Source organism: Mustelus asterias, chromosome 23 (assembly GCF_964213995.1).
Source record: "Mustelus asterias chromosome 23, sMusAst1.hap1.1, whole genome shotgun sequence".
Taxonomy (NCBI): domain Eukaryota; kingdom Metazoa; phylum Chordata; class Chondrichthyes; order Carcharhiniformes; family Triakidae; genus Mustelus; species Mustelus asterias.
In genome coordinates, this window is record NC_135823.1 from 11,202,610 (window position 1) to 11,220,850 (window position 18,241).

General features: G+C 44.6%; 1 protein-coding gene across 2 annotated transcripts in view; it reads right to left on the bottom strand.

Annotated features, from left to right (window-relative positions):
- Positions 1 to 11,468: 11,468 nt before the first annotated feature.
- LOC144510519 (uncharacterized) overlaps positions 11,469 to 18,241 on the bottom strand; it is a 41,936-nt gene continuing 35,163 nt past the window's right edge. The window contains exon 2 of one of the 2 annotated variants that reach the window (XM_078240011.1): positions 11,469 to 14,936. In XM_078240011.1, the coding sequence (XP_078096137.1) occupies positions 14,126 to 14,936 (811 nt within the window). In that variant the 3' untranslated portion in view covers positions 11,469 to 14,125. The remainder of the gene's footprint in view (positions 14,937 to 18,241) is intronic. The other variant, XM_078240008.1, reaches the window with a different exon arrangement.

Genomic DNA, 18,241 nt, shown 5'->3' on the forward strand with positions numbered 1-18,241 from the left:
ATCCTATGAGGAGAGGCTGAGGGATTTGGGATTGTTTTCGCTGGAAAGGCGGCGGCTAAGAGGGGATCTTATTGAAACATATAAGATGATTAGAGGTTTAGATAGGGTGGATAGTGATAGCCTTTTTCCTCTGATGGAGAAATCCAGCACGAGGGGGCATGGCTTTAAATTGAGGGGGGGTAGTTATAGAACCGATGTCAGGGGTAGGTTCTTTACCCAGAGGGTGGTGAGGGATTGGAATGCCCTGCCAGCATCAGTAGTAAATGCGCCTAGTTTGGGGGCGTTTAAGAGATCCGTAGATAGGTTCATGGACGAAAAGAAATTGGTTTAGGTTGGAGGGTCACAGTTTTTTTTTTTTTTAACTGGTCGGTGCAACATCGTGGGCCGAAGGGCCTGTTCTGCGCTGTAATGTTCTATGTTCTATGTTCTAGAACCACAAGACGCTTAACAAATTCAATTCAGTTATTGCTGTTGTAAAGCACATGCTAAGTTTCTCTGCTTGTGTATGGATGATATTTGTGGGTTGAATGTTTCAAGATTTGAGGTTTTCTGTCTGTGATTTAAATCAAACAGATTTTTTAAAAAGTGTAATTAATAAAGTTTTTTTTTTGAAAGTTATGAACCTGGAGCCATATTCACTGGCCAGAGACATGATTCCAGGATATTTTACTAAACATGTGGGAATTTTAATCCGGATACAATTCACACATGTGAGAATGAGAGTTTTAATTTGTAATGGTTATTTAAAATTTGGGACATGTGAAATGATTCTGACCAATCCTGTGTTGGATTGATCTTGGGTTAAACTTCCTGTCAGGTCCAAAGATTTATTCCTGACACAATTAACACAATGAAAAGGAAAATTCTGGAATTGGACACTGAAGAAAAGAGTTTAAAAGGAGAGATTATTAAATTCAAATGATTCCCAGAGTGATGTCAGCATCCTTAGATTAAAACAAAGGAAGGATGCCAGCATCATTAGATTAAAACAAAGGAAGGATGCTGACATCCATTTGAGAACTTTTAATCCACCCCTTTTCAAACTAAGGGAGTCTATGTACAAGGAAAGCCCAAGAATGGTAGATAACAGGGTCTGGAAAACATCATGATGGGGGCACCTATCTGTTCATGAGATGATCACAAAGCCCCAGAATGCCCAGTTACTAATTTCATTGGACCTATAAATAATGTATATAATCTATAACTATTCTAATTGGATTGTGTCCAGCTGGGATGGGCCGAGTAACTGAATAAAAATTGATGATTTTCTTTGTTTGGTGGTTAGAGAATTTCAAAATACTCTGGGATTTAAAATACTAATAAAGACTACTGGAATTGAGTGGATTAATTTAGAATAAGAATCACAGTGTGCCTTGGATACTTATCTTACAGAGGTACTGTTTGCGTAGAAACACATATAACCACACTCAGATTATTTAAACGTATATTTCAGATTTCAACATGAATTTCAGACTTAAACATGTATTTTTGAAAATGGTCTGTACGCCTTGGCCAAATGCAGGCTGCCCCAAGGTATAATGGGATGAAAGCTAAGTGAGAAGAACCACATTCTTTAAGAATAATGCAGCCACTTATTAGTATAAGTCATGGAAAGTGCAAGTTCTCAAGCCTAGCAGGAATGGTGGCTAGCAGGTGCCTAGCAGGTGGTCAGGGAGAGATTCTTTCCACTTAGAAAGGAAGCTAGAAATAGAGGGCACAGCCTCAAAATAAAGGGGGGTCAGTTTAGGACAGAGTTGAGGAGGAACTTCTTCTCTCAGAGGGTGGTGAATCCCTGGAATTCTCTGCCCACTGAAGTGGTGGAGGCTACCTCGTTGAATATGTTTAAATCACGGATAGATGGATTCCTGATCGGTAAGGGAATTAGGGGTTATGGGGATCAGGCGGGTAAGTGGAACTGATCCACTTCAGATCAGCCATGATCTTATTGAATGGCGGGGCAGGCTCGAGGGGCTAGATGGCCTACTCCTGTTCCTATTTCTTATGTTCTTAATGGAGTAATTCAATTACTACTGATCAGAAAATTCGTCACAGACCTGAGAATGAAGACTTTTGAACTCTTCCACTTATGTAATTGAGAGACAGTGGGAAAGGTACCTTTGAACTCTATGACTTACATAGTACAAGTTGCTCGGTGACAGGGAGTGGGAGCTTCTGGATTATACGAACCAATGAATTCCCATGCTGTCAGAGTGTAGGATGTATTTGGCTCAGGTAAATGACATTTATTAACAAAGATTGACTTGTACTAATGATAATTAGTTCATATCTGTCAGGGATGAACCAGAGGGCTGGAAAAATGAACTTGGAAATTGTATAATTATATTGACAAATGTAATGTAACCTCAGAGGAGTGCTGGACTGCCTAGCACCCGAGCATTCTTCTCCCAGTGTACTTTGGTCAATAAAAAAACGTCATTCACCAGGATACTGTCTTTGCAAGTCTTTGTATTAGCTAAAGCTTTGGCAATACTTAGTCTCTGAAAAAGCCCCGTAACAAATGGGGTTGCACATGATCAATCCCAGTGGCTTCTCCCCGCTGGTGTAACTCAATAAACAGTTTGTCGATTGAATCAGGCTTGAGTATTGAATGATTCTTCTGAGTTCACTCTCCCCAACTGGGTACTGATGCGCGATAAATCACACGGGAGGCAGGATGTACCCGGGAAATAAAGGCTTTTATTGCCAACAATAATGGAGCTACTATATACAATATACAATCCCAGACTAAGGGGTCACCAGGCAGAGCAGTGACCTTTATACCTCTCCCAGGAGGCGGAGCCAACTGAGGTGTACCATAGGACTATATTAACAGGTAGAACAGCCCAACAGTAACATATCTACAGACTCATAGTACTGGCCAGACCATGGCTCAGCACTCCTGGTGGTAACCAACAATGGTTCACCACAGGTAAATTACCACTTCATCCTTGGGAGTGGCCTGGTAGGCCATGGTCCAGACTACATGTGAACTTTGGGGGACCTTTCATGAATCACATGTGTTTGGTCATTGTAGATGCTCATTCAAAATGGTTGGAAGCACAGATCATGAGAAATATTCCAGCTCCTGTGACAATAGAGAAGCTCTGTCAAATTTTCACAAGCCCTGGGTTACCAGATTCACTTGTTTCAGATAACGACACTCTGTTTACAGGAGAGGTGTTTCAGGAATTCATGTAAAAGAATGATATACGCTATGTGCGTACTGAACCGTTCCATCTGGCTACAAATGGTCTAGTAGAGTTGTTCAAACTCTGAAGGAGGGATTGAGGAGAATGGCAGGTGATACTTTAAGAACAAAGCTCTCAAGATTTTTGTTCCAGTATCGCATCATGCCACAATCCACAACCAGACTCTCTCCTGCAGAATTTTTAGGTAGAAGGCTGAAGTCTCATCTGGATCTGCTTCATTCAGATCTCAGAGCAAAAGTGAACAGGAGACAAGAGAAGCAGAAGGAGGGACACGACTACCACGCCAAAGAGAGGCAGTTCAAATTGGATGATGGTCAGGTTTATATCAGAAATCTTGGGAGTAACCAAAGGTGGTTACCGGGAATAATTTTGAACCAAAGTGGTCCAGTACCTGGGGTCATGAGACTGCAAAACGGAAGAGTTGTTTGCAGACACCAAGACCATATTCGCTTGCTGTGTGACCCCGAGTCAGGAGAAGTTTCAAAGTCAGCAACCGTTACTGAGAACATAGCAGAGCGTCATGCTGCTGTGGACGTTCACCAGGAAGTGGTTCCTGTGTTTCCAGGTTTACCAGTTGACTCTGCTGTGGGACTGGAAGAGGAATGTCCATGTACAGATTCTCAAACTACCTCTTCACCGACCATTCCAGATCCACCATTACAAGATTTACCAGTGGTATTGTACAGGTCGCAATGCAACCACAAAGCTCCTGACAGACTTCCGTATCGTTAAAGACATTACTTTTGTTGTATTTCTGTCCTGATGGAGGATTGAAATTGAAGGGGAGGAGAAGTGTTACAGAGTGTTCTTCTAAGCCTTTCTCCCTTCTGAGCACGTGCGGGCTTTGGGCAGGGTTTCAGTCTGTAAGTCCAAGCTGATTCTAGTGCTCCTGTTTTCTTTTGTTTACCACTGTTTTCTTAACGTTTGTTATTTATTTTATGTAAAGAACATCCTGCTTTTAACAACACATTCAACTACCTTATTTGTGGATTGAAGTTCCCACAATTGGAAAGTAGCCAGATTAGTTAAATAGACAGCCTTAATTGTGAGGCAATTAAAGAATAAATAGTTTATTAGTATATATATTGGGCTGGAAATGTAAATTTGAACACAAAATTTTATAACTTTTCGAATTATAAACACATTAAGAATAGTTAAAATGCTGTGGGAATGATAAGATGTTCCCTTCTCACGCCAGTAAAATAATAAAAATAATAACAGGACTTGTTAATCTTGACTGGAGGGAATGAATCGGCTCCTGATCAAGATGTCTCAATATTGAATGACAGATGTTCACCAATTATTGGTCGAAACTCAGGCTCCCCCAAGCTAAAAGATATAGGGTCCGATTTTATCATTGCATTGCACCTGTTTTCGGGCACGAAAACTTGGTAAAGTCGGGTATGAGGTGAACAGCAGGATCCGGGCCTGCGTCCACGCAGATTCCCACTTTACCAAGGCCCGAAAATGGCTGTGATCGACACCGTGTCCGAAATGGGTGCAACGTCAATTTAAATGCAATTGCATGCATTTAAATTGCCTTAATGAGCTGGAGGCCCAAACTTACCGCCATTTCCCCCTTTACCATTGTGTTCACGCATCCAGATTCGGCGCAAAACAGACATGCTCAGCAAAGGTCTGTTTCGGGCGCTCCAGCTTCTGAAGAGGTACGTTCAGAGCTTCCGGCAGCTCTCTGACTCTGACTCTGGTTCGGGGGTCGCGGCAGGGGTGGGGTCGGTGGGCCAGATCATTCTCTGGTGGGAGGAAGGGAGGGGGGGGTTGGGGGGAGGGGAGGGGGGGGTTGGGGGGAGGGGAGGGGGGGAGGAGGGAGGCCCGATCATTCTCTGGTGGAGGGGGGGTGGGAAGGAGGAGGGCCAAATATATCTTTGGTGGGGTGGGGGGGGGGGTGGAGTTAGGCCAGATCATTCCCTGCGGGCGGGCGGGGGGGGGGGGCAGTGTGGGGGGGGGCGGTGTGGGGGGGGGGGGGAGGAGGAGGAGGGAAGCCAGATCATTCTCTGGTGGGGGGAGGGAGGAGTGGAGGGAGGGGGGAGGGAGGAGTGGAGGGAGGGGGGAGGGAGGAGTGGAGGGAGGAGTGGAGGGAGGCCTGATTGTTCTCTGGTTGAGGGGGGAAGGAAGAGAGCCAGATGTATCTCTGATGGGGGGGGGGGGATGGAAGGGTCGGGGGGGGAAGGGTCGGGGGGGGAGGGAGGGGGAGGGAGGCCATATCATTCTCTAGTTGCGGGGCGGGGTGGGGGGGGAGGAGGAGGCAGGCCAGGTGATTCTCTGGTGGGAGAGGGGAGGAGGCCAGATCGTTCTCTGGTGGGGCATGGGAGGTGGGGAGAGGAGGAGGGCCAGATCATTCTCTGGTGGTGGGGCGGGGGGCAGAGGCAAGGGGGGTCCGCTGCCACTCTGCAGGCGATTGGTGGGGGGGAAGGGAGTGTCCGCTGCCACTCTGTGGGCGATTGGTGTGGGGGGAAGTAGGGCAGGGGGCCGTGATCTGTCTGGGTAGCGGTTGCGGGGGGAGTGGGTGGATAAGGGGGACAGTTATGTTGTGGGGGTGGGCCGATGTATGTGGGGCCATCGCTCCCAGGACCCTTTTTCCGCTTTTTGTGGCCCTGGAGCGATATGACAGTGGAGCGTTTTTCAAATTTATTTTTACTGCCCATGTGCAGTTGAAGGCTCCGATTGGAGCAGCAGCGTTTCGGGCACAATAAGCCCCGCCCACAGCGCAATTCAGATTCACGACTTTTTTTCAGGCTGAGTGTGTTTGGGGGCACCTGCGAACAGGTTTACAAGTCAGATCTGAATCACGCCCGGAGTCAGCACTTAGAACCAAAATGGTAAAACGGGGCCCATAGTTTGCGAGAAAGAATTCTCTTAAAATTAAGACAATGTGTGCAATCAGCTAAAAACCAAACCAATTTCATTCCTGACAAGTTGTAGACTATTTGGCTACTTTCCAACAATGGGGTAAGGTGTGATTTCAACATTTTGAAAGTATAAAAAAGAGGTCTTGAGAAGGCAATTTGGTTGAGAGAGGTAGAATTTACAGAGAGGCGTTGAGAGCTGTTGTCCATGTTTTCGGAGCCGTCACTTCATGTCCTGGTCTGAGAGGGATGGAGAGTAGTCTGTTCAATTGTTAACGTTAAACTTTCTCCTCTTGCTGTTAATCAACACTTTGCTTTTTATCTTTCTGACTTGTTACTTTTTTAAGGGCTATTAAACTTTCTGAATGTGCCAGAGATGTACAGGTTAGGTTGATTGGCCATGCTAAATTACCCTTACTTTCAGGAGAATTAGCAGGATAAATATGTTGGGTTACGGGGATAGGGTGGGATTGTTGTCGGTGCAGGCTCGATGGGCCAAATGGCCTCCTCATGTACAGTAGTGATTCCATTTAAAGTATTCTTTCTTGCCATATGATTAAGTCACTGGAACCTGGTGTGACATGTGATTAGGGAGGTTATTGAAAACAAGTGAACTCCATAAATCTTAGTTCAAATAAATCAAAGTTCTGACAAATGGAATGTTATCTTTCATTATGACAGAAATTGAACATAGAAGTAAAGATATTATGCTTCAGTTGTACAGGGTGTTGTGGGAAATTATTTTAGGTGGCCTGATTAATTTAAAGACTAAATCTTTTCATTAAACATTTCATTTCAAAAGGTTTATTCAGTTCAATGAAATTCTTCAATTAAACTAGTTTTATTAAAACATTAACATGTTAGAATCAAAAACATTACAACTCAACAATATTCAGACAAACATACAATTAAGACAAAGCAAATCTCATTTGGCCAAAATGGGAGATCAATGGTTCCACCTACACAGTTAATGTGCTCGCAGGCTTTTCACAAAGATCTCAGGTTTCATGCCAAAAAATAGCATAGTTGTACATTTTTTAATCAGATTAATCTGGTCAGCTCTTAATTAACAGCAATTCCATTCATTTACCGATCTGTCAATCTGTTGATGGCATGTCCTTCAATCAGTAATCTCTGACACCTTCAAATATAAATCTGTCATTCGTCTGCCTGTTTTATGGAAGTTCCCAAAAGTGGCTTCTTATGATTCAGCATTTTCTAACCGATTTAAACCGGTTCTATTGAAGGCACCTTTATCTATTGGACTTATTCATCCGGCTTAGATATGCATTGGTAATTTACTTTGTTGCATTATTTATGCCAGACTTGTGATGATATCTTTCACAAATACATCTTTCATTTTCTGGCATGTTATAAATTCATTTCTTAACAAGAAAAATCACTTCTTTAGAGACATTATTAATATGTTACTTAATATTTTGTATTATTCTCAAACCACATATTAAAACATTAGCTGCTAATTATCCTCAAGTTGGGTATATAGAATTAATCAGAATTCTCAACTACAAATTCCGTTTTCTTAACTGGTTTTCTTGTCTCTGATATTGACCTGCTGTCTGGCTTTTGTCCCAGAATATTTCATGCTTTATGTTTCAGTTTCTTAATCAAAAGTCCATTGTGTTTCTACATCTTTCATTTCAGTTTCAATTTACCTTGCACACTGACCGCGAATGAATATTCAACATTACTTTTTCATAAAAGTTTATAACAAATAAAAAATGTTAAAAGAATTTGATTATTCCTAAAACTAATTCTGGATTTATCTAGTCCTTTCTACTGTTAATTCCCATCTACACAGGCTGTTGCTGAGGCTGCATCTTGAATACTGGGTGCAGCTTTCTCTCCTATTTAAGAAATGATACAAATGCATTGAAAGTGATTCACAGGAGGTTTAATAGATTGATTCCCAATTCTTGACCCTCACAGTATAAATCTTGTCCAATTTTCCTCATCTTCAGCTCTGACAAAAGGTCACCCTGACTCAAAGTGCTGTCTCTATTCTCTCTCCACAGATGCCATCAGACTTGCTGAGATTGTCCAACATTTTCTATTTTTATTTCCGATTCCAGCATCCGCAGAATATTTCCTTTAGCCCAATTCTTGTTGGGTAATCAAATATATCAAGTGTAGAAGAGGAATGTGAAAGTAAACACAAACAGATCAGCCATGATCTAAATAAATGATGGAGCAGACGAGGGGCCGAATAGCCTACTTCTGCTCCTATGTTGTATGTTGGTCATAAATTCCTGAGATTTGTGAAACAAGGCTGGAAGATTTACCTTGCTTGATTGGTGGGAATATGTGCAGGGGAACCATCACAGGGATTAAAGTTTGCCAGACTGGAAAAGGAAAACAATGGAAATAAACCATCAGGAAGTGAAGAATCACTTTGGACTCATTCATGGAGAATTGAGTGCCTACTTTCCAAGACAGCGTAAAATATAACTGTTGAGTGTATATTTGATTTTGTTAAGAGTAAAAAGGTAAAGTTCAATTTTACAGTTTAAGGGAAATGTTCCCCAAAAAAGCCAGTCATTGTTGCTTCCAGTTTGTTTGTTTGAGTAAAAATCATGAAACGTGAAGTTCTGTCATGTGATGCTTTAATTTGTTCACTGGGTTTAGAATTAATTTGTTTAAATTATTGATTGTTACAGAGATCCTAACAGTTCATTTAAAACCACAAGTTTCGACTTCCCATTTGAGCCTGGGGCACCTTTCTGTCTCTCAATTGCTTGTGTCAATGACAGCCAGGCGACGGAGCTGAGGGCTGCATTTAGCTGAGAATAACGGGGCCTGTGTCCCAGTTGGGAAACTGCCATGGGTGTCGCACTAATAGAGAGACAGGAAGATGCTGGAGGACTGACTGGGAAATGGGCCTCCAACCAATTGTTACATCGGTCACTCAGAGCCAAAGAGAAACCCGTCTCGTTAAATACATATACAGGGAAGAGGCTGCAATGAAATCTGTCCCTTTTAACCTGCACAAGAGCAAGAGGCTGAGATTGACAGGCTGCAGGAGGAGTCCATTCAGCCGATCGTGCCCCTGCTATCTCTTTGAAAGAAATCTCTAATTCATCCAACTGCTCTGCTCTTTCCCCACAGCCCTGCAAATTGTTCCCTTTCAAGTCTTTACTTTTCAGAAAGATTCTATTGAATCTGCTTTCAGGCAGATCAGAACTCGCTGCATCAAAAAATAAAATAAAATCTCATTTCCCCGTCTGGCTCCTTTGCCAATGACCTTAGAGGGACTCACTTTCTGTGAAAGAGCCTGCCAACCCCTCTCACCCACTTTCCCTAAAGTGCATCAATCTCATCAGGAAAAGTCCAGAACAATCAAATATTTTTACCGATTAAAGTTTATGAATGAAACAGAACTTGGTTAAAAACAAACAGAAAATGACTTGAGGATCAAAGACAACCAGAGTAAAAGGATGTTCACAATGTTCTGGACACAAATGGTTTCTCTTTAATTCATCTGTAGCCTGTTCTCTGCCCTCTTTGTGGAACACCTCCGCTCAGTCCACAAACACGACCCTGACCTTCTGCTTGCTTGCCATTAGAATTCACCACCTTGCTCTCATGCTCACATTTCTGTCCTCGGCCTGCTGGAATGTTCTGGAGAAGTCCAACACAAGCTGGACAAACAACCCCTCATCTTCCGATGAGGCACTTTACAACCTTCTGGACTCAACATTGAGTTCAACAACTTCACACCCTGAACTCTCTCCTCCATTTTGATTTGTTTTTTTTGCCGAGTGCCAGTCTCCATCTTGTTTTCATGTTTTTTTGCTTCCATGATGTGGAACTGCCGGCGTTGGACTGGGGTAAACACAGTAAGGAGTCTAACAACACCAGGTTAAAGTCCAACAGGTTTACCAAATAAACCTGTTGGACTTTAACCTGGTGTTGTTAGGCTCCTTACTGTTTTTGCTTCCAGACAGAGCTGTCCTTTATTCTGCCATTAACACTTACTCTGGATCAATGCTTTGTTTCTTTACTACAACCATTACCTCTCCCTTTGCCTTTTGTTCCAGGACATTTTGTCATTCAATCTCACCCGCCCTCTAACCAATCCCTGACTTTCCCTTTTGTTCTGCCTGACCCTCCCCCCTTTCTATAAAACCATAAGACATAGGAGCCGTGTTAGGCCACTTGGCCCACCGAGTCTGCTCTGCCATTCAATCATGGCTGATATTTTTCTCATCCCCATTCTCCTGCCTTGTCCCCATAACCCCATATCCCCTTATTAGTCAAGAATCCATCTATCTCTGTCTTAAAGACACTCAATGAGCTGGCCTCCACAGCCTTCTGTGGCAAAGGGTTCCACAGATTCACCACTCTCTGGATGAAGAAATTCCTCCTCATCTCTGTTTTAAAGGATCATCCCTTTAGCCTGAGGTTGTGCCCTCTGGTTCTAGTTTTTCCTACTAGTGGAAACATCCACTCTATCCAGGCCTCGCAGTATCCTGTAAGTTTCAATAAGGTCCACCCTCATCCTTCTAAACTCCAACAAGTACAGACCCAGCGCCCTCAACCGTTCCTCATACGACAAGCTCTTCATTCCAGGGATCATTCTTGTGAACCTCCTCGGGACCCTTTCCAAGGCCAGCACATCCTTCCTTAAATATGGGGCCCAAAACTGCTCACAATACTCCAAATGGGGCCTGACCACAGCATTAGACATCCTCAGAAGTGCATCCCTGCTCTTGTATTCTAGCCCGCTCGACGTGAATGCTAACATTGCATTTGCCTTCCTAACTGCCGACTGAACCTGCACGGTAACCTTAAGAGAATCTTGAACAAGGCCTCCCAAGTCCCTTTGTGCTTCTGATTTCTTTGCCCACTCTCCTAAACTGTCGAAGTCCTTCTGCAGCCCCCCTGCTTCCTCGACACTACCTGTCCCTCTACATATCTTTGTATCATCAGCAAACTTAGCAACAGTGCCTTCAGTTCCTTCTTCCAAATCGTTAATGTGCATTGTGAAAAGTTGTGGTCCCAGCACTGACCCCTGAGGCCACCACTAGTCACCGGCTGCCATCCTGAAAAAGACCCCTTTATCCCCACTCTCTGCCTTCTGCCGGTCAGCCAATCCTCTACCCATGCCAGGATCTTATCCTCAACATGCCTCAGAGGTAAGTGCTGGGACCACAACCTTTCACAAAATACATTAACGATTTGGAAGAAGGAACTGAAGGCACTGTTGCTAAGTTTGTAGATGATACAAAGATATGTCGAGGGACAGGTAGTATTGAGGAAGCAGGGGGGCTGCAGAAGGACTTGGACAGGCTTGGAGAGTGGGCAAAGAAGTGGCAGATGGAATACAATGTGGAAAAGTGTGGGGTTATGCACTTTGGAAGGAGGAATGGAGGCATAGACTATTTTCTAAATGGGGAAATGCTTAGGAAATCAGAAGCACAAAGGGACTTGGGAGGCCTTGTTCAAGATTCTCTTAAGGATAACATACAGGTTCAGTCGGCAGTAAGGAAGGCAAATGCAATGTTAGCATTCACGTTGAGCGGGCTAGAATATAAGAGCAGGGATGTACTTCTGAGGCTGTATAAGGCTCTGGTCTATCCATGCCAGGATCTTACCCTCAACATCATGGGCTCTTAACTTATTTAACAGTCTCCTATGCGGCATCTTGTCAAAGGCCTTCTGGAAATCTAAATAAATCACGTCCACTGGTTCTCCTTTATCTAACTTGCTTGTTACCTCCTCAAAGAACTCTAATAGATTTGTCAGACATGACCTCCCCTTGACGAAGCCTTGCCGATTCAGTCCTAGTTTATCATGCATTTCCAAGTACTCCGCTATCTCATCTTTAATAATGGACTCTGAAATCTTGCCAATGTTAGGCTAACCGGCCTATAATTCCCATCTGCTGCTTCCTTCCCTTCTTAAACAGCAGTGTTACATTCGCTACTTTGCAGTCCTCTGGAACCCTCCCTGCTTCCAGTGATTCCTGAAAGATCACCACCAGTGTCTCCACAATTTTCTCAGCTATCTCTTTTAGAACCCGGGGGTGTAGTCCATCCGGTCCAGGTGATTTATCCACTTTCAGACCTTTGTTTCCCCAAAATCTTCTCCTTAGTGATGGCCACTACACTTACCCGTGCCCCCTGATTCTCCTGGAGCTCTGGCATCCGACTGGTGTCTTCCACCGTGAAGACTGATGCAACGTAACTATTGAGTTCCTCTGCCATTGCTTTGTTTCCTATTATTACTTCTCCAGCCTCATTTTCCAGTGGTCCAATGGCTATTTTTGCCGCTCTCTTACCTTTTATGTATTTAAAAAACTCTTCCTATCTTCTTTTATATTACTAGCTAGCTTTAACTCATATTTCATCTTCTCCCCCTTATTGCTTTTTTAGTTGTTCTCTGCTCGCTTTTAAAGGTTTCCCAATCTCGGGCTTCCCATTAATCCTTGCTACTTTGTATGCTTTTTCTTTTCCTTTTATGCTGTCCTTGACTTCCCTTGTCAGCCATGGATGCCTCGTCCTCCTCTTAGCATGTTTCCTCCTCCTTGGGATGAATATCTGTTGCGCCTCCCGAATAATCCCTAAAAACTCCTGCCATTGCTGTTCCACTGTCTTCCCTGCTAGGCTCCCTTTCCAATCAACACTGGCCAGCTCCTCCCTCATGTCTTTGCAGTAACCTTTATTTAATTGTAATACCGTTACATCTGATTCCAGCTTCTACCTCTCAAACCGCAGGGTAAATTCTATCATTTTGGGGTCACTACTCCCTAAGGGTTCCTTCACCTTAAGTTTCCAAATCAAGTCTGCCTCATTACACATCACCAAATCTAGAATTGCCTGTTCCCTAGTAGGTTCTGTCACAAGCTGCTCCAAAAAATACCATCTCTTAGACATTCCACAAATTTGTTTTCTTGGGATCCACTACCTACCTGATTTTCCCAGCCCACCTGCACATTGAAGTCCCCCATGATTATTATAACACTGCCTTTTTTATATGTCTTTTCTATCTCCTGATTTATTTTCTGCTCCACATCCTGACTACTGCTCGGGGGCCTGTACATAACTCCCATCAGGGTCTTTTCTCCCTTTGCGATTCCTCAACTCTACCCAGAGAGATTCTATGCCTTCTGATCCTATAATCGCTTCTTGCTATCAATTTAACTTCATTTCTGACTAACAATGTAACCCCGCCCTCTTTACCCATCTGCCTGTCCTTTTGATAGGACACATATCCTCAGATATTTAGATCCCAGCCCTGAAGCCCTTGCAGTCACGTCTCTGTGATGCCCACAACATCGTACCGGCCAATTTCAATGCGCGCAACAAGCTCATTTACTTTGTTCCGTATACTGCGCGCATTTAGGTACAACACACTCAGTCCTGCATTGACCAACTCCCTTCTCATACTTGTCATCCTTTTTTGCTCTGCCTGAGGTTAGATTCCTGCCACCTCCTACACTCTCTGTTCTATTACGTGATCTTGAAACTTTGCTAACCTCTCCTGAGCCCTCGGCTCCTTTAGCTAGTTGAAAGTCCTCATCATTAACCTGCACTTCTACCCTCTCCTTTAACTTTCATTTTCTAATTCTCCATACAACTGAACCCGACACAGAGACACACACAGTTTAAAGCCCTATCTACATCCCCAGTTATATGATTCTGGTCCCAGCATGATTCAGATGAAGACTGTCCCATCAGTACAGGCCCCCTCTTCCCCAATACTGGTGCCAATGTCCCATGAATTCAAACCCATTCCTCTCAGCATCATTTCTGTGTTTATTTTCGATCGATCTGTAGTGGTAGGAAAAACACTATTTATTATCCAGGATAAAATAAATGTCCTTCATCAGCTTTTGTGGATCATTTCAGTGGAAATGTGCTCTCCCAGGCTCAAAGAGCATCAGCCCACTGGAGGCAAAGCTGTGAGACTGGCCAGTCCAGCAGAAAGAAACCCTCCGACCCTCCCACTTCACCGACTGTCAGAATGAACATGGTTCAGTCACTGGCTGTGATTAACAGCAGCAATAACAGCAGAATCCAACCCACATAATCACTTGTGAACTCGCTGGTGTTTCAGTAGATGGGATGACTGAATGAATCGTTTCCTACAGTCAGAACAGGTGAACGGTCTCTCGCCGGTGTGAACTCGTCGATGTCTCACCAGAGTCGATGAATCTCTGAATCCCTTCCCACATTCAGTGCAGGTGAACGGTCTTTCCCCGGTGTGAACTCGCTGGTGTGTCTGCAGGTGGGATGACGTTCTAAATCTCCTGTGGCAGTGAGAGCAGCTGAATGGCATCTCCCCAGTGTGAACTCGCTGGTGTTCCCGCAGCGTATGTAACATTCGAAACCTCTTTGTGCAGTGAGTGCAGCTGAACGGTTTCTCCCCAGTGTGAATGCGCTGGTGGATCATCAGTTCCTGAGACCTTTTGAAGACATTACCACAGTCAGAGCATTTAAAGGGTCTGTCATTGGTGTGAGTGACATTGTGGCTCTGAAGGCTGGATAACTGAGCGAATCCCTTCCCACACTCAGAGCAGGTGAACGGCCTCTCCCCAGTGTGAATTCGCTGGTGTACACGCATATTGGTTAAGTGAGTGAATCCCTTCCCACACTCAGGGCAGGTGAATGGCCTTTCCCCAGTGTGAACTCCCTGGTGTGTTAGCAGGGTGGATAATTGAGTGAATCCCATCCCACACACAGAGCAGGTGAATGGCGTCTCCCCAGTGTGAACTCGCTGGTGTGTCTGCAAATGGGGTAACTGAGTGAAACCTTTCCCACACACAGAGCAGGTGAACGGTCTCTCTCCAGTGTGCTTGCGCCGATGAGTTTCCAGCTCTGATGGGAACCTGAATCCCTTCTCACAGTCCCCACATTTCCACGGTTTCTCCATGGTGCGGGTGTCCCCGTGACTCTCCAGGTTAAACAATCAATTAAATCTCACACATACCATGTGTTCGGTCTCTCCCCGCTGCAAATGACAGTGATTTTTAGGCTATGTAACTGGTTCAAGCTCTTTCTACAGTCAGCGCACTGAAACACACTCACTCAGGGGTGTGTATGTCACTTCCCCAGTCACACCTGATGCTTAAAACCTTCAGAAGCAGACAGAACAGAGAACCATTTCTGCTTCTAGTTTCAAAGATTGATCACATTCAGGTTCTGATGAATCGAGTGACTCGGTCAGATCTGGACCTTGTTTCAGATTTTTTTCTCTATCTTCTGATATCCTGTAAAAGGAATTTACAAAAATAATCAGTTTCAGAACAGGATAGAATTCAGAACAGATAAGTCTAGTTTTTGTGGAACATTCTTTCCTCTCTCATTCCCCAAAAGATGCAAATCTCCATTCCACACACTCTCCCTCCATTCTCACTCTGCTGTACCTAATATGCCATTCACCTGATGAAGGAGCAGTGCTCCGAAAGCTCGTGATGCCAAATAATCCTGTTGGACTTTAACCTGGTATTGTGGCACTTCTTACAGTATGTAATATTCACACTCCCAATTCTCCCAAAGTTGCTCATTGGGGCTGATTGACAGATCCACTTGAACTGAAACCAAAAGAGGAAATGCTGGAAAATCTCAGCCGGTCTGGCAGCATCTGTAAGGAGAGAAAAGTGCTGATGTTTCGAGTCCAGATGACCCTTTGTCAAAGCTAAAAGGCATAGAAAGTGGGAGACATTTATACTGCAGGGTCAGGGAATGAAAGATGAGTCATGGCCACAGAAACCAAGGAAAAGACTGCTAATGGCTGTCCACAGAGAGAGTAAAGGGTGTGAATGGCCAAATGGCAGAGAAGCTTTTATCCATGTTAACTGCTTCCTGTCCTGGACACAGAGCTGAAAATCTCCATGCAGGCTGCCAGACAGATATATGTCTATATTACTGGAGTAAAATTTTGTTTAATGAATAGGATTGTTTCAGCTGATGAAGATGTATAATTTTATACACCTCAATCAGGTCCCTTCACAGTTCCAGTGCTCTCCGCCAACTGAGGGCAACCGAAGGCCTTGAACATCACAGTCTCTTATATGTCTGTCCCGGTGCAGTGTGTCTCTTACAGGTGCAGTACTCTCCGCTGCCTAGACAAATAAATGTGTCAAGCTCAGGGAGCAAAGGATGTCAATGTCTTTAAGAGAGAGAGAGAGACCTGGGCCAACCTTTCCAGAGTCTGCACCCTCCCTGGATTCACTTCCTTTCCCTTCAGTTGCTGCAAGTCCCCAATTTCCCCCAGAATGAGAAAAGAAATGGAAAGGGGGAGAAAATAAAGTGTTTTACTCACTGATGTCGACGACAGGAGGACGTTTGAATCTGCCTGAAGCTCAATCTTCATTTACGCAAAGCCCGCGCTCTGATTGGCTGGAGGACCAGAATCCTTCCGGTCCTCCGACTCTTCCCATTGGTCAACACCTCAGCAAGAAGGTCAAACGGTGAGATCTCCTCTGCACATGCGCAGCTTCCCATCTCCCTTGGACATGCGCAGTCCCGGCTTCTCGCTCTGGCCGGAGCCGTCAGCCGGTTGCCTGGAAACCTCGGCTCAAGGAGGTGCAGGGGGAAGGGGAGACAATGGGTGGGGGCGGGGCTCCTATGTCCGCGCGCACTGGAACCCGGAGAGTGATTCCGATTGGCTACTTCAGGCAGAGCTCCATTGTGACATCACAATGCGGAAGTTGCTCAATGTGCTTCAGAGTAAAACTTCCCCCTCCAGTCAGTCAAAGCAAATTACTGCGGATGCTGGAAAAGTTCAGCATCTGTAAGGAGAGAAAAGAGCTGACGTTTCGAGTCCAGATGACCCTTTGTGGATTGGAAACGTCAGCTTTTTTTTCTCTCCTTACAGATGCTGCCAGATCTGCTGAGATTATCCAGCATGTTCTCTTTTGGTTTTTTCCTCTGTGCAGCATCTGTGAGGAAATCAATGTTTCCCCCTTTCCATTTCTTTTCTCATTCTGGGGGAAATTGGGGACTTGCAGCAACTTAAGGGAAAGGATGTGAATCCAGGGAGGGTGCAGACTCTGGAAAGGTTGGAAATGATTCAGTTTGTTATCCAGCCTGCTGAGACACCACTAAGTTTACACTGGGGAGAGACCGTTCACCAGTTGTGTGTGTGCGAAGGGATTCCCTCGCTTATCCCACCTGCTGAACCACAATGACACTCCCACCAGTCATAGAATCCCTAAAGTGCAGAAGGAGGCCATTCAGCCCATTGAGCTTCAACCTTCCCCATCCAGGCTGTATCCCCATAACCCCATGTTTTTACCTTGCTAACACTTAGTGCTGAAACTAAGGCTCAATTTAGAATGACCAATCCACCTAACCCACACATCTTTGGAGTGTGGGAGGAAACTGGTACACCCGGAGGAAACCCACGTAGACACGGGGAGAATGTGAAAACTCCACAGTCACTCAAGGCTGGAATTGAACTCCGGTCCCTGGCACTGTGAGGCAGCCGTGCTAACTACTGTGCCGCCAGCTGCTCCAGTCTCTCAAACACACTGAAGTCCCTCATCCCTGGAGCCGTTCTCATAAATCTCCTCTGCAGCCTCTTTAAGAACTTCACATCTTTCCTAAAGTGTGAGGCCCGTATATAGGGTTAGATTCTAGAGGGATAGAATTGAAAAGCAGGGAGGTTATATTCAACTTGTTTAGAACTAGGGTTAGACTACATTGGGAGCAGTGTCAACATTTGTGATCTCCATTTAGTAAAAGGAAATCGAGGTCCTGGAGAAGGGGCAACAAAGATTCACAAGAATAATCGCAGAACTGAGAGCATTTAACCCTCAGGAGAGGCTGGGGCTGCTTTTCTCTAGAAAAGAGAAGACCCCTGAAGGGTGACCTGGTGATGTCTTTAAGATTATGAAGGGGTTCAATAAACCAATAGGGATTTCAGGAGAAACCTCTTTACCCAGCGAGTGGTGAGAATGTGGAACTCTCTACCATGGCGAGTGGTTGAGGTGAATAGCATGAATACATTGAAGGGAAGCTAGATACATAGATGAGGGGGAAAGAATAGAAGGATTTGCTGATGGGGGGAGATGAAGAGGGGTGGGTGGAGGCTCATGTGGAGCATAAATACTGAAATAGACCAATTGAGCCGACTGGCCTGGCCCTGTGCTGTAGACTCAATGGAATAGAGACAAATGTATTTATTTTAGATCGACCTGTA